Genomic DNA, 27,983 nt, shown 5'->3' on the forward strand with positions numbered 1-27,983 from the left:
TCCTGTCGCCTCTCGCTCTCAGTCAAGTTGTCTAGCCGTCTGAGTGTCGGGGTGCTGCGGGACTCCCCAGAACCATGCCCGAAGTGGTGGATACGTGCTCCTTGGCCACTCCGGCGTCCGTCTGCCGGACCAAGCATCTGCATCTGCGCTGCAGCGTCGACTTCACTCGCCGGGCGCTGACTGGGACCGCCGCGCTCACGGTCCAGTCTCTGGAGGACAATCTGCGCAGCCTGGTACAGTGGACCGCGCGCCCGGCGCCGGCCGCCCGCCTCTGCCCCGAGCCCCGCGGCGGCCCCTTCCCAGCCCCACGCCCCCGTCTGCTCCGCGCGTCCCTCGGGGATCCTCCGCAGCCCTTGCCCCTTCGTCTGCACCTCCTCCTTAGCTCCCGCTCCTTTCCCAACGCCCTCTTCTTCAGGCCCCCTCATCTCATCGCGCCCCCCTCCCAACCCCACCTCCACGTCGGCATCCCTTCCCTCACCCCGTACTTGTGTCTCCTCCTCCCTCCAGCCCCCGGTCACATCCTAGTGCCACATCCACACCGCGCTCCTCACCCGGCGCTCAGGTTTCAGTTTGGCACGAATCCCCTCACCCCCATCGTCCTGGTTCCCGGCGGTAATGACCCCTGTAGCCTCCCCATTGCCTCGGCCTGGAGCCCAGAACTCCCTTCTCGGGCCCCGGAGTTCTTCCAGTCCCCAGTGCACCTTCCTCAGTCCACACTCCGATCTAAGTGCCCGACCACATCCCGCCGACGCCCGATCCCACTCTCCCCTCCCAGGCACCTTGATTTTTCAACCCGTGCGTCCGCAGGATCCTTCCCTCGGTCTCACTGCCAGTCGTTCTCAAACCCCTCGGGGTGCCCAGCACCAGACCCCTCTCTCCGCCCACCTTTGATACTTACAGTCCCTGCCAACTCTAGAAGCAGCTCTTTTTCTCCAGGGTCGTGGTCCTGCCTGCCTTTGATTCTTGCCACCCTTCTCTTCTAATAATTTAAGGATGGGTGGGCCCATTCAAGCTTTCTAAGGATGTCTGCATTTAATATATAAGTTGTGGGTCCCAAAGAGCAACGACTGACTGTGCTTTTTAGGAAAGATGTACTTCTTCAAGCTCTCCCGCTACGTGAAGGATGAAAAACTTGTTTAGATTTATAGAATTGTATCTGTACAACGTAACCTGCCTTCGGTGTTCTCACTCAAATTATCTGATCGTGTTTGGATTGTACCTTTCCACCTGGATTTTAGAAATAAGAGGGACAAGAAAAGGCCAGCCACAGGGTATTTTGCATTAAGTAGTGTGGTGATAGCTACTATAGTTTAGGTCAGAATTTGTGGTTTTCATGCCTTTTTCCTGCTTGTGTAATAGGCCTATATTTTGAGTTCATTGAAATGAACTAATATAGCACATGACTTTCTTACTTTTGTCCATTGACATTTTGTCAGACTAATTCTGATTTGAAAAAAATGTTGACTCCTCTATATATTGATCTGTAGTTACCAAAAGTACTATAAGGAAGAAAATAAAAGTATTATAAGCAAGAAAGTGACCTTTTCCTTATAGGTTGTACTTTGGTCTTCTGGAAGTACCATGTTATCTTTTATTGCAGACAACTTTCCCCCGGGCAGGATTGGCTGAACTAAAGTCCTGTTTCAATGCAATCTCTTCTTTTATTAAAAGAAACACATTTTTAAATATACTTTCATTGATTTCAGGGAGGAAGAGAGAGAGAGAAACATCAATGATGAGAGAGAATCATTGATCAGCTGCCTCCTGCAAGTCCCACACTGGGGATTGAGACCGAAGCCCAGGGCGTGTGCCCTGATGGGGAATCAAATTGTGACCTCCTGGTTCATAGGTCGACGTTCAACTTCTGAGCCACACCAGCTGGGCTAAAAGAAGTGAATTTTGATAGCTTATCACTGCTTGATAAGACCTTGCACTCTATCTGTTTTGTAAAAAATAAAATTTTACCTCTACTCCATCACTAAGCAAGAATCAGGAGGCCTACATTTTGAAAAGAATGTCCCAATCAAAAAATCTGCTCATTGTTTTTACACCCCCCAAATCTAGAGAAAAGATTTTTAGATTATAATTTCTCGTTGGCATGCCTATGTAGTAAATTAGAGCCTGAAATGAAATTGTTATACAAGGAAGGCTAGTTATAGTACAGTGACATCTGTTTATAATTGTTTGCTTATTTATAACAATAACTTGAGACCAGGAGTTTAGTTTTGTTTATTTGAAGTTAACTCGTTTCTTCCACTAGATTATGGATTCTTAAAGGTGGGCATGGTGTTTCATGTCTCTGTGTATCTCAGCTTTTAACTAGTACCTGGCATGTAAAGAACACTCAAAAGTGAGATGAATTAGTGGATGGACGCAGTTAGAAAGCAGTACCTAAGCTTAATATGGCTGCAGTGATAGCCGTGCTAAGTGTATCTTCAAGGTGAGGTGGCATCACATCTCACCATCACCATCACCATCACCAATAGAGGGACCCGTGCCAGGACTGGGGGAGGACATTGTGTGTCCTTTTCCTCTTCCATTCTTGGAGTCCATGCTGCTGAGGAATGCGGAAGGAGTTCTAATAGGACTATTTCCCAGCTTTTCTAAAAACCCTTTTGAAGTGTTTTGTTACTAGCACTGAAGTGTAGTACACCTTTGTGATTACTTTCAAGCATTTGTTTCTCTTATTGAAATTTTCAATTTGTAGGTGTTCTTTCCATGCTCAAAAGAGTTTTTAATGTCTTGGCCACCATCATATACTAGTAAGAGGCAGAAGGCAGGCATTGAAAATAGCTCTTTCTGACTGCAAACCCTCCAGGCTGAGCTGGGAATCAAATCAGTTTTGGTTTTAATGCATAACCCCCTAGTTTTTTGTGTATGTTTTTGTAATTACAGCACCCTGCGAATGAAGAGTAGAAAATGTAAATAGAGACATAATAATGAGGCATAACACTTTTTTATTTAAGCCCTGCTTTGTTGCAGAAAGAGTTTGAGGCTGCTTCAAACAATGGATACAGTATAATAAGACTAAAAATAAAGGCGTTAGAGGAAGAGAGAATAAGGATAGGAGAAGCAAACACATGCTGTAAAGCCCAGACACAAGAACAGAAGTGGGCCCCAAGATTGACATGGAACAACTTCCCAGCAGCCTGTGCAAAGTGGGGATCAGTTATATAGTCCTCAACAACTGGCCAGCTGCTTAGGGTGTTATTCAAGGAGGATTCTGTGAGATATAATAAATTATATCCTCAGTAACTTCCTACCTTTAGTAGTACTATTTCTTATAACTACCTCTGGGTATCTTGGCCTTACGCATAGTTGGTGCTCAATAAACATTTGTTGAAAAAGATACTAATTCCAACTTGTCAACTATCCGTTTTCCTTTGTTGTTGTTGTGTTTTGTTTTTTGGGTTTTTTTGGGGGGGTGTTCAGTATTGCTATTTTTGGTCAACTATTTAATAACCTTTATCAGTGAAATTTAGAGGGGAATTTCTTAAGTAACATGGGAATGATAGCTGAGGCTTAGGACTTGATTTATACAGCTTAAACAAAGCATTTTCTATTTTCTCTTAGTTTGGGATGTGCTTCATGTATTGACATCTACTATTTTTTCAGGCACCATACTAAACCCTGGGAATGCAAACCTAAGTAACATTCACTTTTTTTAAAATATATTTTTTATTATTCAGAGAGGGAGAGAGAGAGAGAAACATCAGTGATGAGAGAGAATCACTGATCAGCTGCCTCCTGCACATCCCCCACTGGGGATTGAGCCGCAATTCATACCTTGACCAAGAATCAAACCGTGACCTCCTGGTTTATAGGTCAGTGCTCAACCACTGACCCACACCGGCCGGGCAAGACAACTAGCCTCTAGTTCCCTATGTTTCTTGGCCTAGCTCCCCATGCTATTCGAGGCCAGATTTTAAGGAAAAGATGACAAAGATGGTGAAATCAGACTATGGGCAGTTCTAAGGCAGGGCTAGACCTAGGGTAGTGGTAGAAGGAAAGAAAAGTAAGTGTGAGCACACTGTGAAAGAATAACTTGTTAATGGGCTAGGTGGGATTGGGAAGTGGGATAGATTGTAGATTATTTGAATGTTTCAAAAGTTAGGTACCTTGAGGAGCTCCATTAACAGAATAGAGAAATCAGGGAAGAAAGCTGAGTTGGGGGACATAATAGTAGCTTCATTTTTAGAATTTTTAGAAGCCTATTGAAAATGAGGCAATATTTCCCATGAAAATGTTAAGCAAATAATTAGAAACATCCAGGTGAGGTCCCGGGGAGGGGGTACAACTGTAGAAACAGACTGGTGTTCATCAGCACAGTGGTATTAGTTGATGATGTGGGCATGACTGAGCGGTAGGGAGTGAAGAATATGGACCAAGGCTGGAACTCTGGGACATAACCATATCAGGGAGTTAGAAGCGAGGGGGAGGGAAAAGCACTAGACAAGTAAGAGAACCATTTATGGGTAAAATCAGTGAAGCCAAGGAAAAGACTTTAAATGGATTGTGTGGTCCATAAGGGCTCTGAGTAGACAGAGGTCAAGGTTACTTATTGAACAAAAAAGACTTGTGGATCAGAAAGACTGTCTTTTCACTAGCGGAGGAGCTAGAAGCCAGATTGAAGTGAAGAAGGGAGGAGAGATTGATGAAGTGGATATAGCAGTAATAGATTGCCCTTGGAGTTTAAGAAAGGAAAGACAAAAATGAATAGTTATCAGAGTGAGCAGGAGGATCAAGTGAAGTTTTAAAAATATGAAATAGTCTTGTGACATAGAAAGTTTGAAGATTCTAGAATGAGAAATAGTTGAAAGACAAAGGGTATGGTGTTCAGGGCTCAGATAGGGGATTATTGGGATGGAAAAGATTCATATTTGCTGCCACTTCCTTCCTGGCCAAAGCAGTTGTCCTTAATCAGCCATGGCAAGTAGCTATGCTCTTCCAATCCTGTAGGTCATTGTTTGACTTTTACTAAAAGCCCCAAATTTGTTGACTATCCCAGACTTATCACTATGTAAAAAGCTTTTAGAACCCAAAAGTTTTCAGGAAGTCTGGGTCCTGAGGGATGGGGCTTATGCTGACTTTTGACTCCTTTAATTCCCGAATTTCACTCTCCATTATCTTACTCTCCATAAGCAGCTAGTTCTACTCTGTAATCATTGCAGTTGACCTATTTCTAATATTAGTTTTCTCTGGTGTATAAAGCTTTCTATATATTTATATATATAAAAAACCAGCCACCTGAATGCTGTAATGACCAGAACGACCGGTCGCTATGATGCCCACTGCGGCCAACCTCCTGTGGCCCCTCCCCCCAGCCTGCCCTGCACCTGATTGACCTCTCCCACCCCAATCGAGGGCAGGGCGGTGGCCAACCTCCCCTCCCAGGCCCTACCCCTGCCCTGGCTGGCCCTGCCCCTGATTGCACCCCCCACCCCAATAGGGGGTGGGGCCAGCTGGCCACCCTCCTGCAGCCCTTCTCCCCAGTCGGCCCCACTCCTGATGGGCGCCCACCACCCTGACTGGCCCACAGCCCCTCCCCCTGCCCAGCCCCATCTCCAATGGGCCCCCACAACCCCAATTGGCCCACAGCCCCTTTCCCTAGCCAACTCCACACTTGATCAGCACTCCCACTCTGATCAGGGGCAGGGCTGGCTGGCCAACCACCCCTGGCCCCTCCCACAGGCCGCTGGCCCCGATTAGCCTCCTCACCCAATTCTGGGGCAGAGCCAGCCAGCACACAGCCCCTCCCCATGGCTGGCCTCACCCCCGATCAGCCCCCACCTGATCAGGCCCTGATCGGGGCAGGCTGGCTGGCCAACCTCCCGCTGTCTCCTCCTCCCAACAGGCCCAGCTCCTATCTGCCCCTATTGGGGCCGGGCCGCCAGACCCTACCCATGCACAAATTTGTGCACTGAGCCTCTAGTTTTCTTATAATTTAAAAGGATTAATTTAATTCTAGATTTTGGATACAAAGGACCTTACAATAGAAAAAGTGGTCATCAATGGACAAGAAGTCAAATATGTTCTTGGAGAAAGACAAAGTTACAAAGGATCACCAATGGAAATCTCTCTTCCCATTGCTCTGAGCAAGTATGAATGTTACCCTCTTTCATAGCTAAATAATGGAGGAATATATTTTCCATTAATTTAAACCTTTTTTTCTTTTTAGTTTGTGTGTATGAAGTAATTGGTACACTATGCCCACTGATCTATTATTTAGATTGAAGCTTATATAAGTGAAAATTATATGTTCTTAAGATATTAAAGAAATGCATTGTATGAAGTACTCATTAATAGGACTTTTGATAATGTTACTTCTTTACTCAACATGTTACCAATATCTAGTAAAATGTGACAGTGGGAGCACGCTATCTTAAGGAGGTATTTAAGATCACCTGGGAAGCTTTTTCAAGCCGCACATTTTTCACCTTTATCAGGAGGCCAGCCACTTTTATTAATGGAATAATAACAATGACAAACAGAGAACCATTTCTGTGTCATAATCTTGAGATAAGTGCTTTAGATGCCATCTTTTACCTAATCCTTACAGTAACCCTCTGGGTATGATCTGCATTTTACAGATGAGGAAAGGAAAACCCGAAGTAACTTACTCAAGAAATGACAGCCAGAATTGTCATATTAGGAGTATATTCCACTCCTTGAATATTGGGGAAGAAAAAAGGGCAGAAAACCATTGGCCTAGAACAAGGGTGATCTTCCCTACCTTTCAGTGGACAAGTTTTCATGCCTTCTCTTTCCAGTTAAGAAAAGGAAAGGAAAAACCCACATATCATTTGTGAGGTGGATGTCATTAACCCCATTCTACAGATGAAGCAACTATGGCATAGGGAGGTCAAATAATTTGCCCAAATTCACAGCACCAATAAGTGGCAGTCAGGATTCAAACACAACCATGGCTGCTGGTCCCCCGCACTGTCTTGCTGTTTCCTCATTATCTGTGCTGCTCAAACTATTGGGGCAAAGGATTAGCTTTTGTTATTTCTAATCCGCCACAGACTGATACTTTTGTCAAATACAATAAAAATGAAATACAAGGAAGAAGCGATTAATCCAAGCACACAGTTTTTGTTACCAGATTCCACAAACAAAAACGACTCTAAATGTTTCTAAAAGCTTATTCTTAATTTCTTGACTTAATCTTGTTTAGTAACAGTTTGCAGTTTAGTAACTGCAATACGTGAAACTCTGGACCCACTGCTGTTCTGTCCAAGTTTCAAAATTATTTCTTCCATTTTCCCACTATCCTAAAAGATTACATTGTATCACACACACACACAAAGCTGGGGTATTCTAATATTAGTTCCTGTTACATCTTCATAAGCAGTTAGTTTGGTAGAATGAAAAAGGATACAGGCTGGCATTCAGGTAGGAATGTGAGAGGCAAACTTACCCACTTAGGACGTGACATTTCTAGAGCTTACTCTTAATCAGTAACAAGACCACGTAAAATATTATTTCTGTTATTCGGTGTTGATATTATGAATTCAGGTTTTAGTTAGATTGAATTATACTGTACTAATATATTGGTTTGTTTCATTTAGAAATCAAGAAGTCGTTATAGAAATTTCTTTTGAAACGTCGCCAAAATCTTCTGCCCTGCAGTGGCTCACTCCTGAACAGACCTCTGGGAAGGAGCACCCGTATCTCTTTAGCCAGTGCCAGGTAAAAAGAATTCAGAAAGAGTTATTCCCAGCTCATGAAGATGAATGAAGCAAAGTAGACAGTGGTCTTATGGATACATGGGTTTTACCTAAGATAGCAATTTAATTAATCTTATATTATAAAAATAACATTTTCATTTATATCTCTCACTATTAATGGATTCACATGTTACTTGAAAAAAAAGAAACATTCTTTAATTTGAAAACATGTCTACCTAGGTTGGACTATCTGGGTCATATTTATACTGATATCCCAGCACCTAGCCTAGAACTTGGCATACAGTTTGCATTTAATAAATGGTCATAAAATGAAAGGAAAACATTAATAAAACAAAATCTGTACTGATTACGAACATTGCTAACAATAGAGAAGTAGAAAGTGAAAGATCAGATTTCCTAATTCTCTCCAGACGTCATTACCTAGAGTACCCACCATTGAGGTTGGTGCATAGCCCCTCCAGTTTCCTTACAGATGCACAAAGTGTACACTAAATGTACCTTTAAAACAATATGATTTAAACATCTGTTTAAAATCTGAAAGTAGAGACATAAAATAAAAATAATAAGTATCAAACTCTGTTCTGAAAGGAAAAACACACCTAATTCTGTCAGTAATCAAATAGTTGACATTAAAGGAACTCACTTCATTAACTGTTTATTATATTTCCAAGCATTGTGTTAGGTACTTTGCATATTTTAATCCTAATATTCCTGCGTGATTCAAATTTGAATGCATGTCTATAAAAAAGGAAGCAATGTTGGCATGTGAATTAGACATGTTTACTTTCTATTGCCAATTGAAATACCTTTTTAATCTAAGAAACCCTTAGATTTAATCTGAAAGATAGAACGCTCTAGGCAAGAACGTACAAGCTGTGCACTGTCTTAGTAATACCTGATTCTAAGTAATTCTTATAGAATGTCCGTAAATTAAAGTTGGCAGGAAATGCGAGATTCATGAACCATAAGAATGTAAATTTTGAATATTATTCCATTTCTTATTGGCAACAGTTTTTGAAATAGAAGAAAGAGATTTCAGTTAAATTTAGAAATTATTGCAGTTGATAGGAAGCATGTAAATATGATTTTGTTTGAGAAATTTGTTTACAGTTGTCCTCTATGCATATTTGCCTGGGTTTGGTCTTATCTAGTGAAATGCATTTAAAAACCCCTTGGCACTGCCGAGCCACCTAACCAGAGACCATGAAAGAACTAAAACCATGGTCTTGGATCCTCATTTTGGGAGAGAGAACCAGGTGGTTCTTCTGGTTCTACTCAATCCATCTAGAAGTCAGTTGGGATCTCATATCTTTGGAGAATCTACGAGATTTGAAGTGAAAAGGGTAGGAGTTTGGGGTTTTAAGGAAGTTTTTGGTGGCATGAAGTCTGTCTATGAATTATAACAGTCGCAGAGAGAGAACATTAGTATCAGCATTCCTTTAGGCTCAGTAGACTCTCAATAAGGCTGGGTTGCTCTGCTCACCAGCAACAGATACAGACTTAGTTGTAAGCAGGCCAAGATCTGAAACCGTAGGTGCTGCCATCCTTCTCCATGGAACCCATGTTGATGACAGACTGATGTGGAAGCAAAGGAACACTTTACATATTTTATGAATGAACTTGCCTGCGTGGTATTGAGAGAGACTGTTCTTCCTCCTTTTCTGCCTAGTTTTTACCTTCAGGGTTTGTTGCAAGATTGGAAACGTCAAGACTCGAGCAGTGTTTTCCAAGCTGTGTTTCTCAGAACACTGGCATCCATTGGCTGTTACTCACCAGAGAAAAATGGGTTTCATATTAAAATAAGTGTGAGAACAGGCTTCTTTATTGTAGGTCTCTTCAGAGCCTGCGGGACACAATGTTCCTAGTGACTCTCCCAGATCCCATGTGTATTTTTTTCACCAAATAGCCCTTTTTTCCTAACAGCTTCTTGCTGGCACTACTGTTACTCAGAGCACAGAGTAGGAAACACTGCGTAGCACTGCTTCATCTTCCAGCCTGAAATGCGATCACTGAGCATGCATTAAAATGGAAACTCAGATTTTTTTAATTGACAAGTACATTTTTGCTACTTTAAAAGATCCCAAGAATTGTGAGATGTGTTTTTATCTTTTAAAAGAATGTGTCTAAGGACAATGCTGCAATTCTAATGATTTTTTTTTTTTTGTAGTGATTTGGTTTATAAGAAAGGGAAACAGCTATTTCTTTTTCTCTCTCCCCCTCCCAGGCCATCCACTGCCGAGCAATTCTTCCTTGCCAGGACACGCCTTCTGTGAAATTAACCTACAGTGCAGAGGTAAATACCACAAGTTATTCACTGAATTAAGTGATTCATCTAAGTAAATGTAATATAAATGATAAGCAGAGATAAGCATTGCATTTTTGTTTAATTAAATTCTACCTGAAATATGTACAAAAGAGGCTGTGAACCTCATTTTGAATTTCTCTTTTAAAGGCAATTTTGAACATAAGTGTAAAAAAAAAAGGAAATGAGTAGCATTCTGAATTTAAAAAGAATTCAGAATTCTGCACCTAAAAATAAGATTATGGGAACAATTTTTTTTAATTAAAAAAAATAGACATTTGCAGAATTAAAAGTTCTATGAATGTACTCTATACCCATATAAACATCTAACGGGCATATATAACAAATTTGTCTATACATTTCCAATTATTCTTGTCGTGGGTACTTCTAATCCTTTTAGGAAAAGATCGATTATAATTAATAAATAAATACTATCCCAGAGGCCAGACCTACTTAGACTAAGCCAATAGAATTGAGGACTAACCTGTGTTTATGGGGCCTTCTTGATTCCCAGATCATCCTACGACCAAACTACACCTAGTAAGAGTGCTATAGAAAACGACACTTGAAGGCAAAGAATCTTAGGTTCTGGGCTCTTCTCCACCACTTAATAACTGCATGACCTTAGGCACGTCTTATGACCTCACAACCTCAATTGTCTCATCTGTATATCATCTCACTGTGTAAATGAAGGGAGGAAACAGAACCACATTATTTTCTGAATGCTTTTACTTCTAATCCATGGTGATTATAGCACCTGGTTCTGGAGCTTCTGATTCTGTGCCTGCCTCAGTGATAGCTTTGAGTACTAGACCATGCAAGAAAAATAGAGTCTAGCTCTTCCCAGAATGGGTGCTTTCTGGATCATTAATATTCAGAGGATAGTCCTGATTCTGGCACTCGTTAGAAAAAACTTTCAGAAGCACGGAGCTGGGGTGCACATTTAAGTGACCGTACGGTTTGCGCCAGAAGGATCTTTTCCATACAAATTCCCAGAGAAAATTATTTTCTAGTTCTTGGCAATAACTTTCAGTTTCTCATATGATGTCCCTCAAAAAGTTCTTCTATTTGTTAACTCCACATGTAAGTTTTAAATGTAAAATTGTTCAAAACTGTATTCTCTGTCCTAAAATGAATGTAGGAGTCTTTGAACCTGTAGAGGGGATCGGGGGTGGTGGCTGTCATTGCCAGGCATGGTACTGGCTCTTCATGTATGTTATTTATCCCTTGCAGCAGTCCTATCAAGTATTAGCCTCATTTGATGGAGAAACTGAGGCTCAGGGAGGTTATTTGCCCAAGTCCAGGCAGTTAGTAAGTGGCAGAGCTGGAATTTTAATTTAGTTTCTGCCAAGTGTTCTTAATATGGACGGATGAATGGATAGATAGTTCACATTTGCTTTTAAAGAAGCCAGTTTTTGTGGTACATCTACACAATGGAATACTATGCTGCTGTAAAAAAGAAGGAATTCTTACCATTTGCAACAGCATGGATGGATCTGGAGAGCATTATGCTAAGTGAAATAAGCCAGTCAGTGAAAGATAAATACCACATGTTCTCACTCATTTATGGATAATAAAGAACATTACAAACTGTTAAACAAAAATAGACAGAGGCAAAGAAGCATCGAACAGACTGTCAAACTACAGGTGGAAGGTAGGGGAGGGTTGGGGGTGGGGGTAAGAGATCAACCGAAGGACTTATATGCATGCATATAAGCACAACCAACAGACGCAAGACACTGGGGGCAGGGGTATGAGGGCAAGTTGGGGGTGGGGAGTAGGGGAGGCCGGGGGGAGGTCAGTGGGGGGGGGGGGAATAGTAGTACAAAGGAAACATATGTACTACTATTTGTAATACCTTAAACAACAAAATTAAATAAGCCAGTTTTACATATTGCTAATTCTATTTACAAAGCTGATACGTATGAACTTACTGGGTTCAGGGTCTATTTATTATATAGATAGTCACAAAGTGGGGGAAGAAAAGGTTATGTTACATAAGTAGTTCAAGAAACATAGAACCTTTTACTTAAAACTGGAATTGATTTTTCTCGTCCATGAGGTGTCTGTCCCTAAAGAACTGGTAGCACTTATGAGTGCCATTCGGGATGGAGAAGCACCTGACCCAGCAGATCCGAGCAGGAAAATATACAGATTCAGCCAAAAAGTAAGTTCTTAGGGTCTGGATTTTCCTATTAGTTGGTGGTTGAACTATAAATAGCTCTTACCTATCCAGGGAGCAAAATTGCTTTTGAAATATTTCAGAATTTAGAAAGCAGCGTGTTTTTCCTTTTTTCACCATTTCTTTTTCTTTTGTGCTTTTAAAATATTTTGTTCTACTTAGAGTGTCAAATTGAAGAAAGAGGTTGCTAGATAGGCATAGTAGAGGGCATGCCAGATCCCATTTTTCCTCATCCCAGTTAGTAGCAGTTTTCCTATTCCTTTAAGTTATTACATTTCTCCTGCCCTGGTACCAGAGTGTGGTCCTTTAGTGTTTACAAATGGAAGAGCTGTTTTAGGTCAAAAAAAAAAAAAAAGCATTCTGTTATAGTGTTAAGTTAAAAGCATTAAAAAGCATTCTGTTACAGTTAAGTTAAAATTTCTATGTAGCTGGTAATTTGACTTGTATCTTTGACCTTGAATGAATAGTGCAGGAGTCCTCAAACTACGGCCCGCGGGCCACATGCGGCCCGCCGAGGACATTTATCCGGCCCGCCGGGTGTTTTTGCTGCCGCTGCCAGTCCTGCTTAGCAGCCGACTTAGCAGTGTGCATAGGAATTTGTTCATAGTTTTTTTTTTAAACTATAGTCCGGCCCTCCAACGGTCTGAGGGACAGTGAACTGGCCCCCTGTTTAAAGAGTTTGAGGACCCCTGGAATAGTGTATGTGTGTGCGTGCTTTTTTAGTCAACCTCCTTAACATAACATATATTTGAGCCACAGTGGACAATTTTGCTCCCATCCCAGCTTCTGAGATTCCAAGCTCCCAAAACTTCAGCATCTTCTTACTGCTGGATTATTTTGTTTTTCTCTTAAATTACACCAGGAGTGGTTTAGAAAAATGAGTTGTGTGTTGTTGTTTTTTAATTAAATCAAGAAAAATAAAACTTAAAAAGAAGGGTACAGTTGTCTTAGAAGTTAATTTTTGAGAAATGCTTAAAATATACCTTGTAATACTATGTGCAGTCATGTTTTTCACATTTCAGAAGCTTTCCTCCCTAATGGAATAAAAGAGAAATAGATGTTTTGAATGTTGTACATCACAATTTTGATCTCTTAAAAAAAAGAACTATTTGAGAAGTACAAAGGGAAAGTAATCCATACTACTGTTTAGACATTCAAAAGGAAATTCACTTACTTTTAAATACAAATTGTCTTACTTTGTAACATTTTCAAACACTAATTCAAGCATGTGGTGTGTTTTATTTGCCCCCTTTAGGTCCCGATTCCCTGCTACTTGATTGCTTTAGTTGTTGGAGCTTTAGAAAGCAGGTGAGCTTTTAGACAAATTTTGAGGTTTATAGAAAGATTGCACCTTAGGCATCTTGAACATTTGTTTGGGATAACCTAGTAGGCCATTTGTGTGTTTTTCAAGATATCAAGCTGACAGTTCTAGAAACATTAAAATCTAATTATAAAGTACTAGAGGCCCAGTGCACTGATTCCCTCAGCCTGGCCTGCACCCTCTCACAATCTGGGACCCCTCAGGGGACGTTGGAGAACAGGTTTCAGTCTGGTCCCCGCAGGCCAGGCCAAGGGACCCCACTGGTGCACAAATCCGTGCATCGGGCCTCTAGTATGCATATAAAATCTTTGGTTAATCTCTTCCCGCCCTCCCTCCTTCCCCTTTCCCCCTTCCCTCTAAGATTCATCAGTCTGTTCCATGTTTCTATGCCTGTGTTGAGCATCTGCCCCCTGGTGGTCAGTGCATCATAGCTACCAGTTGAACAGTCGCTTAGGCTTTTATATATATATATATATTGATAGATAGCAAATTAATTTTAAATTAAAAAACCTTTACCAGTCACTGACTGCTTAGATTCTCCAAGTATGATAGACTGAGCATGCACTTACCTTTAGTTAGAGGTCTGGATTCTAATGGAAGCTTGGACCAGTCACTTCTCATAGCCTCCTTGTCGTCATTGTAATGATACCTCCCTTCCCTGCCTCATAGGGTGTTTATGTGAAACAAATGAGATAAAAGATATGAAAGCACTTTGAAGTCTATAAATATTCAAGACATATAAGATATTTTATTAAAATTTTACCAATACAGAGTGCCCTTCCTTAATTTTTTTGTTTGTTATTTCTAAATAAAAAATAAGAATATCTTTAGTAACTACATTCTCTAAATTGCCAGAAATAAGGACGTGATAGAGAAGTCAGGCAAACACAGATTCTGATCCTAGCTCCAGTAGTTACTAGCTATGTCTGTGGGTTTCATATTTTTCATCTAAAAGCTAGAAATAATAATATGGATTTCAAAGGTTTTTTGTGAGGATTAACAGACCTAACCAATGGGAAGCCATTCACTAAATGATAATTATAATGACTGTCACAGTAGCTGACAATTTAAAAGATCTTATTATGAACCATCTCCAATGCATTATCCTATTGAATCCTCCCATCTCTGTAAAGTAGATAGGTTCTTTTTCCCCCATTTACCAGTGCCTGGTGAGTTTTAGTAAGTCATATAGCAAGGAAATGGCAGAGCCAGGACCCAAACAGATCTAGGTTTCTGTGAGCTCACAACACAGACCTGCACTCTAGTGTGGCAGCTGCTGACCACATGAGGTTTGAGATGTGCTGTAAATGTGAAATATACACTGGATTTCTAAGGGCTTAGTATGAAAAGAAATGTAAAACACTTCACTACTCATTTTTTTATGTTGATCACAGGTTGAAATAATATTTTGGATATATTGGATTAAACAAAATATATTAAAATTATTTTTGTCTATTTAATTTTGCTTTTTTTTAAAAAATGTGGCCACTGGACAATTTGAAATTTCATATGTAGCTCACATTTGTGGTTTTCATTAAATTTATGTTGAATCACATTGGTTACCGTTGCTACTCAGTGTGGTCTACAGTCCAATAGCTTTGGCATCACCTGGGTGTTGGTTTAGAAAAGCAAATTCTTGGCCCCTATCCCAGACTTACTACATCCGAATCTGTATTTTTACAAGCTCCCAGGTTATTTGTGTGCATATGAAAGTTTGAGAAGCACTGTCGTAGAGTTCACTTCCTCTCTGGCCAATACCAAGGCAAGTCTTGTTGCTTGGAGTTTTGTGTTACATAACACTTTTTAGATGAAACAAATATTTTTGGGTTTAAGATCTATATACGTGATATATAGTTCTATTTGTTTCTTCCTTCTTTATTGTGGTTTACAAAGGACATGGAATTTAACATCTTAACCATTTTTAAGTGTACAGTTCAGGAGTAATAACTACATTCACATTGTTGTGAAACAAATCTCCAGCACATTTTCGTCTTGCAAAACTGAAACTCTATACCCTTTAAACAACAATTCCTCGCGTCTCCCTCTCCCTGGCTCCTAGTAACCACCATTCTACTTTCTGTTTCTATTTGTCCTTTTGTAACTGGTTTATTCCACTTAGCATAACATCCTCAAGATTCATCCATGTTGTAGCATGTCACAGGATTTCCTTCCTTTTCTACTTGTTTCTTTTATAGAAGAGTGTTCAGCCTTTAAGTGCATAACGAAGTTTACATCCACCCCTGTTCTGGAATAATCTCTTAGTGAGCTGCAAGTGGGTTTCTACAGTTGTGAGACTGAGGGAGGAAACTAGATCCCACATGTCTTACCAGAAGCCAGTAAACTAACCTTTGGGAGTACCTTGTCTCAGTTTTCATTTGGCCCAGACTGTGTCTCCTTAGAGAGCTGCATATCCATTGCTGCACACACAGCAGCAGGCTTGTGTCTCTGAGAGGACATTTAACCTCAGCCCTGACCTGAGCACATGGTAAATCACACTCCTCCTGTAGGATTTGTATACAGTGCTTTAAATCTCTCCTAGAGCCAGGTGCATAATTTGCCTTGCATTCCTTCTTAATAGGCTTTTTAATTTTGCAGGCAGATTGGCCCGAGAACATTGGTATGGTCTGAGAAAGAGCAGGTGGAAAAGTCAGCTTATGAATTTTCCGAGGTTAGTCACCCTTTTTAACAATTGTGATAGACAGTCATTTTAAGATTTTGAGTATGAAAGGTGACTGTGTTAGGTGATGTGGTAAAAGAATCAAATACATCTCATTTTATGTGAATTTGCATCTGCTACATTTTTTGTACTGTTTTCATTTAAAATAAGAATCATTAACTTATAAGATTCATACAATATATACTTTTAAGAATTTATTATGCTAATGAAGATGTACAAATATATATGCATTAATTTTCCAGACTGAATCTATGCTTAAAATTGCTGAAGATCTGGGAGGCCCATACGTATGGGGGCAGTATGACCTATTGGTCCTGCCACCATCCTTCCCTTATGGCGGCATGGAAAATCCTTGCCTCACTTTTGTAACTCCTACTCTGCTGGTAAGTATACATATTTTTCATTTGAAATTGAGTTCTCAAATATAAACCTAGGAATGGAGAACCTTAGATTCCCAATAATTTTTTGAAAATTTTTATTTATATTCGAATTTTATTGTTTATTGTGGTTATCATCATCTCATTTTTCAAAAGAAAATAATTGGCCATTTGGGAGAAAAAAATATTTTGTGTAAGCTGTTTGGGATTTTAAGGCGTTGGGTGCTGTGTAACAGCAATCCATTGATGAATTATGTATCCAAACAAGGAAACTATATCATTTACACTTGGCATATAGGTACTGGTATAAAACAAACAAACAAAGAAAAAACCCTCACTTTACTTTCCTATAACCCAGTGAGTAGGATTAGCAACTAAATAAGGAAAATAAAATACATCATAGGAGACACTATAAATTTTTTAAAAACATACTGTGGATAATAGAGAGGAAGAAGGTAAATAAGAGCACATATAAAAAATGGAAGTAGGAGAAATGTCTCCCAGAAGTTAGAGACACGAATACTGGTCCTGCTGGTATTGGAAAATTTCTCTGGGATTAGGAAAGAATTATGCTGTTTTTTAGTTCTGCATTTTCTGTTTTATTTTCTAAATACATGTCTGTTTTGAACTCTTAGGCATGCCATACAGAAATACAGTGCCAGGGAGTTAATGCCAGAATAGTACATCTTGATATAGGCTATAATTTGATTGCTGAACTACTAAGGTCATTTTCCTCTTTTTTAGGCTGGTGACAAGTCACTCTCCAATGTAAGTTAAACATTTGTTACCATTGTCTTACTCTCATGAAGTATTAAGTCAACTGAATTTAAAACTATCCATTGCATTGTTATGTTAAAGATATAGTTATAAAAGAAAACTTGAGAATTCTTATTGTAAAACATTACATTAACCATTATTAATAGTTAAATACATTAACCATTCTTAAATCCTTAACGGATTTAAGAACATTTTATCATTTTATCTCTTCATATGTTCATTAAATATTTTTAACGAAATGATGTATCCATTTAATATTTTCTAAATGAGTTTTTGTTCCTAATTTTGCTAAATTATATTTTTTATGAACTGAGTAATAACGTGAACCTCAGCTAAATCTTAAAAAAAAAAATGAACTTAGAATGTAAGAACTAGAATGTTTACATTTACATAATGAGTTATTTTAGAATAAGGTAATCGATTTTACTACTAATTGCATCCATTGTTTCCTTTAGGTTATTGCACATGAAATATCTCATAGTTGGACAGGAAATCTAGTGACCAACAAAACTTGGGATCACTTTTGGTAAGATTTATTTATTTTTTATTGGTTCTTCTTATTAATTATTTTTCCTGCCTCCCACCACTCTGAATTGTTTTGTGTGTATATCTTGTTTGTCTTTGATATCACCTCTTTGGTACACAGATTTTTTTAAAATTCTATAACACTTGTCACAGTGTTAGGTAGAGTAGAGGTATTCAGTTTATGCTTGTTATTTAGTTCCTGGGCTAGTCCCAGTTTAGGACACATAAAACCAGAACCATGGCCTAATTTTCCCTGCTGCCCTCTGCTTGGCCAGGCTTCCATTGTTCTGGATTGGATGCAGGGAAGCACCCCAGGCAGCCGCCTAGACAGGAGTGGTCATGCTTTACAATTGCTTTACTTTGTAGAAAAGCCAAAAAGAAAATACCTTGTTGATTGTAATGCCTTTTCCTCTCAGCTGTGTCAGTATTTTTATTTTTCTTTAAAAAAAATTTTTTTTCAGGTTAAATGAAGGACACACTGTGTACTTGGAACGCCACATTTGCGGACGGTTGTTTGGTGAAAAGTTCAGACATTTTCATGCTCTGGGAGGATGGGGAGAGCTACAGAATTCGGTAAATGAGTCATACTTTTAAAAGCAGTCATGCAAAATTGTATAGGTGTTCAAAAATTTAGGTTTGAAAAGCACCTTTCCTAAGTAGCAACAAGAAAATCATTTTCACAGGGTGGAAAATCTAGCAGATGCTGGTATAATATTCTGTTGGATTCTGCCCTAAATGCGTTCATGACCAGTAGGATCTCATTGGGTCTTTGCAAGTAAAATAGTCAGTTACTGTGTTTGAATTTTATTTGGTATATTTTTCATCTTAAAGTGCTATCTGCTGAAAGCTGAATTTGCTGGCCAGGCATTGAAACTTTTCTAGTCTTTTACATAGAATAAAGCTTATTACGGGGCAAGAATACCATGGAACATTACGTAAGTAGCCATTCCATTAATAGACTCCCAGAAATTTATGCTAACATATCCTACAGTTTCCAGTCTCTGAGTTGTGTCTGTTCTAGACTCCCCTAAAATGTGCAGCTGAGGGAAGTAATACTTCCTCATTAGTTTGTTTGCAAGATGGTAACTAGTCTTCATATTTGAACATTCATCCAACTTTGTGTCTTGCAGATAAAGACTTTTGGGGATACACATCCTTTCACCAAACTTGTGGTTGATCTGGCGAATGTAGACCCTGATATCGCATATTCTTCAGTTCCCTATGAGAAGGGCTTTGCTTTACTCTTTTACCTTGAGCAACTTCTTGGAGGACCAGGCAAGTCATTGGCATTTTCTGAAATTACTTTTTGGGGGGTAACATGAAGAACAAGGAAGAATTTTGAAATGTTCTTGCTCCATTTTATTCTTCCAGTTCCCTCAGTATGTAGTTGCTGAAGAAATCTGTATCATTTTCTAATGTTACCTCTCTACTTAAAACCTTGAGTCACCAAGTTCAAAATTGTGCTGCTTGACTTAAAAAAGCACACCCACCAACTCATCAGTATTTTACAAATTAGGAAAATAATACATATTCATTGAAAAAAATGCGTGTGGTATAGAAGTGTATAAGAGTAAAAAGTGAGAGTTGCTCAGTGACCCTTCCCACTCCCCAGGGATAACCACTATTAGTGGTTTGGTGTGGATGGCTGCAGATGTTTTTCGAAGTGTAAATGAACAAATAGGCAGATAAATATATATAATTGTTTTGATTACAGAAAAGGAATCATACTACATACTTATTCTACAGTTCTTCAATTCAATATTTCACATATATCCTTCCATGTCAGAACATACAAATCTATTTTACACTTTTTAATGCCATCCTAGTATTACATGGTATGGATGTGCTGAGCTTATGTAACCTTCCCCATTGCTGGGCGTGTAGGTATTCTCCTTTGTTGAAGGACTTTAACAGCCCTTCCTCCTATGGGCCCATTCTGCCCGTCGATATTTCTCTCCTCATTGAGTCATTGCCTTTAGAACTTGTGCTGTGTATTACTTTCCGGTGTCTTCATTGTGTGATCCCTTTACCTATAATTAGGATTTCTCTTCTCCTTTCAATAAAGTTACATATGTTTTTCAAGTCCCAACTTAAGTCCTACCACCTTTTTTGAACATTCACTCTTCTCTGAATGTTCTCTGTGGTTAACAGTACAATGCCAAGCACCAGAAAAAAATGTTAAATAATTACCTTTCCATTAATAGACTTTTTTTTTTTTTAACTCTTAGAGGTTTTCCTAGGATTCCTGAAGGCTTATGTTGAGAAATATTCCTACCAGAGCATAACCACTGATGACTGGAAGGACTTCCTGTATTGTCACTTTAAAGATAAGGTTGGCTTTTAAGAGCACTTACTTTTTATGCCCAATATGTCTTTAACAGCTGTTTGCTAGGCTGACTTGAATTACTTAATAGTAGTATTGGTCTAAGATTTAAGGCTCAATATTTTATTGTATTTTTTTCCTATTTAAAATGTGATCTGAACAGCATGAACTAATGTGAAGAATTATCCTATTTCAGAGACATCTGTGACAGTGTTTTAGAATTTTTTTGTATGTACTTTTCATATTTAGCAGAGCATGATTAATATGAATTTATTTTAGAAAAGAGACTTAGAAATTATCTTGACATGTCAGTATAAATTATAGATTTGTGTACCTAAAAGTCTGTTTTAGATTTAGATTTAGAAAAAGTTGTTCTGTAGAAAACTGGGTGTTCTTACTGTTCACAGGTTGATATTCTCAATCAAGTCGACTGGAACACCTGGCTCTACTCTCCTGGACTGCCTCCTGTGAAACCCAAGTCAGTGCTTACCCTGCTCATGGTTTCCTTCTCATTCTCCGAAATCCTGAAGCTCCTCAAACTATCTGAAAGGGTTTCATACCTCCCTTAAGCTGTTACTAGTTAGTGATGAGAGCAGAGCTCTTAGGTGTTTGAACCTTAACCCTGAGGTCAAAAGAACAATCTCCGTGATATCTCCGTGATATAAATCAGTTCAACTAATTGCAAGTAATTATTTAGTGCCTCCTTTTTGCACAAGGACAGTGATAGATAAAGATATTGCCCTTTCCTTGAAAACATCTGCAATAAGAAAAATGACCTAAGTATTATGTTAATCATGATAACAGTGTCATAAATTATCATTTCCAGAGGAGGCAAATGAAGTTTCGCTAGGTAAAGTGTCTTGCCCAGGGTTACACAACAAATAAGAAGTAGAGGTTGAGATTCGAACCCTGGTTGTCTCATCTCCTCCAATACAGAGACTTTTAAACTAAGTACCTTCATCAATCAGGGACCCGAATCCTGGTCTTCCACGAAAATGCAAACTCGCGAATGTTCTAGCCAGGAATGCTGTTCCTGTTATCCGGAGTACTCCTTACCCAGTTAATTCCAATCTCAGTGCGAGGATTTCTTGTGTTGCCTCTTCACAGCTGTTGCCACAGTAGTAATTCCACATTTACTTGTGTGATTATTAACATCTTTCTCCTTTACTACATTGAAGCACCGTGAGAGCAGGGCTCATACATACCTGGTTTTGCTCACTACTTTTCATAGGACCTTGCCATGAGTAAGGGTTGCTTTCCTCCTTGAGCTAATCCCTACCTAGTTCTTTTCATTACAATGAGAAGGAAATTTCAGGGCACCAAGAAACAGACCAGCCAAAAGTTCTTACTGTCCTGTCTATTGGTGTGTTTTTTCTTAAATCAATGCTAAGTAATATTCTAGTTGAAGGTGATTTACTGCCTGAGCAATCCAGGTTCTCTGATCCCATTTGGTCTTGAGGACAGACCAAAGGGTTTGCCTAAATTCCACAGCCTGATTGCTTCGTGAAGATAAACTGGCAGCTGACTCAAAGGTCACTGCCTTCACCCTAGAACACAAACTCTCCTGAAGCAGGTTCAACGGTAACCTCTAATCAAAGCTTACTTCGTGTGGGTCCTAAGGCAGGTACCCCTCTGTTCTCTAATAGAAACATTTCACAGCAAGCAAGCATGACTTACAGATGAAGAGGGCAATGTTTTGCAAGAATTTTGCACACATTACATGGTCTCTTCCATTGTTGTAAAACATATGATTTGTTTTCTAAGGTGAGAACACACAAATCTTAGTGGAACATGCTTGGTTTAATCGTCAGAGTTTGCTATTTCCACCTCTTTCTGAAAAGAGAGAAATGAAATTATCATCACATGATTTCAGAATCTCCCAAGGGTCTCTTGTGACAACCAGTATTTCCCCAGTGATTAGAACAGTGTCTGTCACGTAAGTGCGTGCAGATTTATTGGATGGTTCGGTGGTTGGAACAAGAGAATGTAAGATCCATGAGAGCAAGGACTCTGTTGTTTGTCTGCTGTCCGAGTGCCCAGAACTGCTCCTGCCGTACAGTAAACACTCAGTATGCTCAGCTGAGCCCCAGCTCCTTAAGCATTTACTACTCAAGCTTATGACAGTCTTGGCTGAGATGTTCTCCAAAGGGAGCTTCGTTAATTTGGTATCCACTTGGATTTCCAAGTTCCTGGATGACGCCAGTCATACTTAAGTCAGGCAGACAATTTCCTATTCCCAGCACCCTGGAGATCTTTGTCTTTATTTAAAAATAACTTTGAAATTTAAGTATGTTCTGTAACCTCAAAATTGCATTTATGCAAAAGCATGTGCATTTTTCTCAATTTAATCTCTAATATTTTTTTATCTTTGCAGTTATGATATGACCCTGACAAATGCTTGTATTGCCTTAAGTCAAAGATGGATTACTGTGAGTAATACTGTGTGACTTTTGACTCCTAATTGAGTTGTACAAATATGTTTCTACACATGAAGGTGGTAGGTGAGGGGTTCTGATTTTTCTTGCTTCTTTTCAGCTCTTAAAATAAGTATGCAAAAATACCTTCATTTTCTCATTTCCTCATAAATCATTTGTAAGCTACTACTTCAAATATAGCCATTACACATACCAACGAGATCTAAAATGATCTTGGGTGCTGTTTAACGCTAACTGTTGGGGAAGAGTGGAGGCACTTATGGTCTGTTGACATCACTGTTCCCATCTTTGAAACTCCGTAAAGATCAGCTTCATGTATATACTGAAACTAACCCTTAGAGAAACCAGCGTGAATACAAATCTTGGATAATTCTTACAGAGGAGGAAAAATAATTTTTTCTCTTCCCTCTGAGTTCCCTGTAATAAAAGACAGATCAGCTGGGCCGGCATGGCTCATAGGTTGAGCGTTCACCTATGAACCAGGGGGTCATGTTTTGATTCCTAGTCAGGGCACATGCCCGGGTTGTGGGCTTGATCCCCCAGTGGGGGGCATGCAGGAGGCAACCGAACAGTGATTCTCTCTCATTGATGTTTCTATCTCTCCCTCTCTATTCCTCTATGAAATCAATAAAAATATATTTTTTAAAAAAGACAGATTAACATGAATGGTACAAAGGATGTCAAAAGTTTCCTCCACTCTTACTACTAACAGGCTAATTTTTAAAAATAATATAGACATTAGAAGTCATAGTGATATAATCTCAGAAATATTAAAGTAGCTAAGGCTTTATTTTTTACAGTTTTATATATTCTTACATTTCTGTCTTTTTCTTAATTTTACTTCTATGTCAGATAAACCAATAAATATTAAATTTTATACAAATGGAAATGACCAAGTAACATTTATTATAGGCCAAAGAAGATGATCTAAGTTCATTCAACCCCACAGACCTGAAAGATCTCTCTTCTCATCAGTTGAATGAATTTTTAGCACAGATGCTTCAGAAAGTAAGTACCAGCTCAAAGCATTAGGAATTAGAATGGGCATAAGGCACAGCATTTACATCAAACCCAACCTGGAAGAAATGTTACTGTGGAAACCAATAGAAAAAAATAATTTATAAAATTCATTCACTTACTCAAAAATATTTGTTGAATGCCTCGTATGTTTAGTATTGTGCTGAATATAAAAATATACATAAGAAATACACCATGTCCTCAAAAAGTTTATAATCTAGTAAGAAAGGTCACACATGCAAAATTTAGCAATAAAAGGTGGTATATTTTATGTATCATTTGAGAAAAAGTTGATTAGGAAGGACTTCCAACTGGCATAATCAAGGAAGGATTTGGAGGAGTGGGGCTTGCTTTGAGCAGAGCAGTGTTAGCAGGGAGGGAAAAAGTCAAGTCCAAGGGGGCAGCAAGTGATGGAACGTGCCCTGTGCTGCAGGAGTAAATCATCGCTCTGGTTAAGGAGTTAATGAAGGCAACACAAGACAGGCTGGTAGGGTCTGATGGGGTAAGTCTTGAATGCTGACAATTTTAGATTTTATGCTAGTCAGTAGGAAAGGATTTAACATGTTTAACAGGAGAGTCGTTTGATGCAATGGTGGTTATGGAAATTACTCTGCTGGTGATGTGAAGGCTGGGTTGACATGAGGAACACTGGTGGTGGCGTTAGGTGGGAGACTCGCAGGAGGACTGGGCGTGAGGGAGGGGCAGGTGGGAAGGGAAGGAACAGGACAGATGAGAGGGACATCACACAGGATGAAAGCATAGGGTTTTGTGACTGACTGGATTCGGGGGTTACCAGGGAAGAATCCATGCAGATTTGAAGGTTTCAAACCCAGGTAATTAAAGCAATATTTCACTGAGAGGAGATGCTACATTTTGAGAGGGAGGTAATGACTGGGTCTTTACTGTTGCATAAAGGGAGCTCTCAGGTCTAAGGACCTTGAGAGGGATGGAGGAGACTTTGAACAGAATTTCCTATGAAATGAGCAAAATGAGCAATGGGATTTCAAGGCAACAGGGTCCTTAGAGAATCAATTTTTAGTACATCAAGTCATCATGATTTCACAGATGTCTGTAAGTACCGCTATGTGGCCTAGGACCAGGAAGAAGGAAAACGTGACGGAACGACTGGGAAATAGGAACAGCAAACGTGGGGGAGGGTAGGGAGCCTAGGGGTGATCTTCACTGGCTGACCTTCCAGAGCGGCCTTGGAATTTAGTTGAGACTAAACAATTTGGAAGGATCTAGCAGTCAGTAAGAGCAGAGATGGTTAGTGAGTGTGGAGTGAGTTTTGTAAGTTGAGGTCATGGCTGAAGAAGAGAATTACCATCTACCTAGTGGCACCTCACACTCCACTTGTCCAACTGAACTCTTCCTTCTTTTCGTCACATAAACCCTCCCTGTTAAGATGGGTTAAGATGGGCACAGGAAATTTATGAACCCCTGAAATTGTATATAGAAATTTGTGTTTATATGGTAAACTAGAGGCCTGGTGCACAAATTTGTGCACCAGTGGGGTCCCTCAGCCTGTCCTGCAGGTTCGGGCTGAGACCGGCTCTCCGACATCCCCTGAGGGGACCTGGATTGTAAGAGGGTGCAGGCCAGGCCAAGGGACCCCACCAGTGCACGATCAGGGCTGGGGAGGGATGCAGGAGGTTGGCCAGCCAGGGAGGGACCATGGGAGGGCTCCAGGGCATGTCTGGCCCATCTTGCTCAGTCCCAATCTGCCAGACCCCAGCAGCAAGCTAATCTACTTGTAGGAGCATCTGCCCCCAGTGGTCAGTGCACATCATAGTGAGCAGTTGAGCAGCCTTAGCATATCATTAGCATATTACACTTTGATTGGTTGAACGGATGAATAAATGACCGGACACTTAGCATATTAGGCTTTTATTATATAGGATGTGGTGGTGTTTTGTTTTGTTTTTTGTTTGTTTGGTGTTTTATTTTCCCACAAAGAAAGGGTCCAGTCCATATGATTCATCAGATTCTGAAAGGAGTCTGTAATATAAAAGTTTAAACACCGCTGTCTTTGTAGGACTGTAGATAATTTAAAAGAGATTTCAGAGGAAATATGCAAAGATAAAGCTAGGGGGGGTGGGGAATTCATGAGGAAAAAATTAAGAAACTGTGATTTAATCTGGAGAATGGAATAAATTTAAAATATATCAGGAAGAACTTGAAAGACTCTGGAAAGAATCTGAAAGTTAATATTTATATATACTAAAAAGTCTGAGGGCCATAATCCTCATTTACTTCTCTGTGTACCTCACAAATTAAATTACCCCTTTGCTCCTGGTAGAATATCCTTATCCAGAATAAGTTTGCACAAAATTTATTTTTGTGTGCATTTGTTTCTTTTATCTTTATCTAACTTACTTTTATATTATAAAATATTTAGGATTTTAATCTGGCTAAGAATTTCTTTCCAGCTCCTTTCTTCCAAGGAATCCTGTTGAAATGATACGTTATACTCTTTCATTTTGCTCTTAGGCACCTCTTCCATTGGGGCACATAAAGCGAATGCAAGAGGTGTACAACTTCAATGCCATTAACAATTCTGAAATACGATTCAGGTACATCATTTTAACTTGTCTCTGTGGAAGAAAGTAGAAAACTAGTTTTAAATGTGGAGAAAGGGAAAGCAGAGTCTTGAGACATTCTTGTCAATTTTATTGCTTCTATATAAATAATTACAGTGTATTTTAAGGAATAGTTGCAATCTCTATAAGATGATAGTATTAATCTTTTTATTAGAATCTGTTCGAAGCTTTTCTTGCCTTTAAAAAAAGATTAGGATTGAGGACTCAATGGTAAATAGGCATTCTCCCACAACTAGCCAAAGTAACTCTGAAATGAGAATAGTTAGAAATCTCTGGTTCTGTTATGTGGTTAAACTTTCTTAATTTAAATTTGTAGTGTGAGGCTTAAACCAAAGTTTAATTCTTCAGAAATTGCATATATAAGGTACATGAGCACCTACTTACTCCAGACCTGTTAAAACGTGTGATCTTTAAAAAAAAAACAAATTCCTCTTCCTTCTCTTCTCCAATTATTAAATTGTATATGTAAGTATTTGAGATTCTCAGAATAAAGACATAATATAAAGTGGTGTACAGTGTAACCATATAGGATTACTTATCATTACAAAAGTTATTTTCATATATACCTGTCATATCCTGCCTCTTTCTCCTCCTTTCCTACCCCATATCCACTAAAATTCCCCTTTCAGATGGTTGCGACTCTGCATTCAATCGAAATGGGAGGAAGCAATTCCTTTGGCTCTAAAAATGGTAACTGAACAAGGAAGAATGAAGTTTACACGACCCTTATTCAAGTAAGAACCAAATCAAATTATGCTTTGAATTTATATAAGTTTGGGGAAGAAAAAAATATTAAATCAATGTTTTTGTTGTTGCTAAAATACTTTGTAAAATGCAATCTAAAAATAATACATATTTATATTTGTTAAAGGATATAGAATTTTTGTATAGGAACTAATACTTCTAAATATTTAAAATTTGAGATAATTTCATTACCTTTTTAAGAAGCATTATATATGATTTATCTCTTATGGACCAAATGGGGTTAGACAGTGATGAAAAGTAAGTAAATCGAAGATAATCTTATAGACACAGAAAGATCTTTAAAAGCAAGTAGAAGATAACTAGTGAGTAGGCATGGTCAAGAAAAATGTCTGAAGATGCATTGAGCAAGTAAAGTCCAATTTTTTTTTAATTCACATGTTGCAGTGAGGTAAAAGAGTAGTTGGTTGACATAAAGGAATGCTTGACTGCAAGATACATTGAAAAACATCTCAGTAAAGTTATTTTGACTATGGATTTGGCAGGAATTCTGAAAAAAAGATACCATGACAAATATTTATGATTATTTAAAATTTGCCAAAACAACAAAATAAATAATTTTTTTTTAATCTATCATTCTTCTTCTCTTTTTTTTTTGCAGGGACCTGGCTGCCTTTGACAAGTCCCGTGATCAAGCCATCCGTACCTACCAAGAGCACAAAGCAAGTATGCACCCTGTGACTGCCATGCTGGTGGGCAAGGATTTAAAAGTAGATTAAGGACCTGATGCTCATGTCAAGTGCTTCTCTTTTTTAAATTGAATTCATAAAGAAATATAAAACTCCAGCTCATACTGTAACTAAAAAAGTTTTTATGTTTGGCTTTTTATTGTTTTGTCAGTGATTTTCATAAATAAAGCTGAGCTACCTTGCCCCTTACCCCCCTGGCATGTTCTTTATAAAGTGAATTTTCTAAAAGTTTAATCTTTTGATTTATAAATGTAAAATTTTCAGTTTCATATTTCTTTTCTCCCAGTATGGTCACAAAATGTGTC

At 39.0% G+C, this 27,983-nt stretch overlaps 1 protein-coding gene across 1 annotated transcript; it reads left to right on the forward strand.

The window, feature by feature from the left end:
* Positions 1–27,912, forward strand: LTA4H (leukotriene A4 hydrolase). The gene is made up of 19 exons (XM_079773397.1): positions 1–233; positions 5,969–6,099; positions 7,572–7,692; positions 9,916–9,984; positions 12,056–12,160; positions 13,431–13,483; positions 16,092–16,164; positions 16,416–16,556; positions 17,295–17,318; positions 17,783–17,853; positions 18,314–18,425; positions 18,983–19,127; positions 20,081–20,184; positions 20,583–20,653; positions 22,550–22,604; positions 23,523–23,618; positions 26,118–26,200; positions 26,857–26,961; positions 27,591–27,912. The coding sequence occupies exons 1-19, from the start codon at positions 75–77 to the stop codon at positions 27,706–27,708; spliced, it is 1,836 nt and encodes a 611-aa protein (XP_079629523.1). The 5' UTR covers positions 1–74; the 3' UTR covers positions 27,709–27,912.
* The last annotated feature ends 71 nt before the right edge of the window (positions 27,913–27,983 follow it).

This window comes from Cnephaeus nilssonii, assembly GCF_951640355.1.
Source record: "Cnephaeus nilssonii genome assembly, chromosome: 6".
Taxonomy (NCBI): domain Eukaryota; kingdom Metazoa; phylum Chordata; class Mammalia; order Chiroptera; family Vespertilionidae; genus Cnephaeus; species Cnephaeus nilssonii.

Bases quoted from the DNA above. Each gene is read 5' to 3' on its own strand.
- LTA4H (XM_079773397.1), top strand. From the start codon at position 75: ATGCCCGAAGTGGTGGATACGTGCTCCTTGGCCACTCCGGCGTCCGTC. The intron at 7,693-9,915 runs GTAAAAAGAATT...TCCCCCTCCCAG, and splicing joins ATCTCTTTAGCCAGTGCCAG to GCCATCCACTGCCGAGCAAT. The intron at 17,319-17,782 runs GTAAGTTAAACA...TGTTTCCTTTAG, and splicing joins GTGACAAGTCACTCTCCAAT to GTTATTGCACATGAAATATC.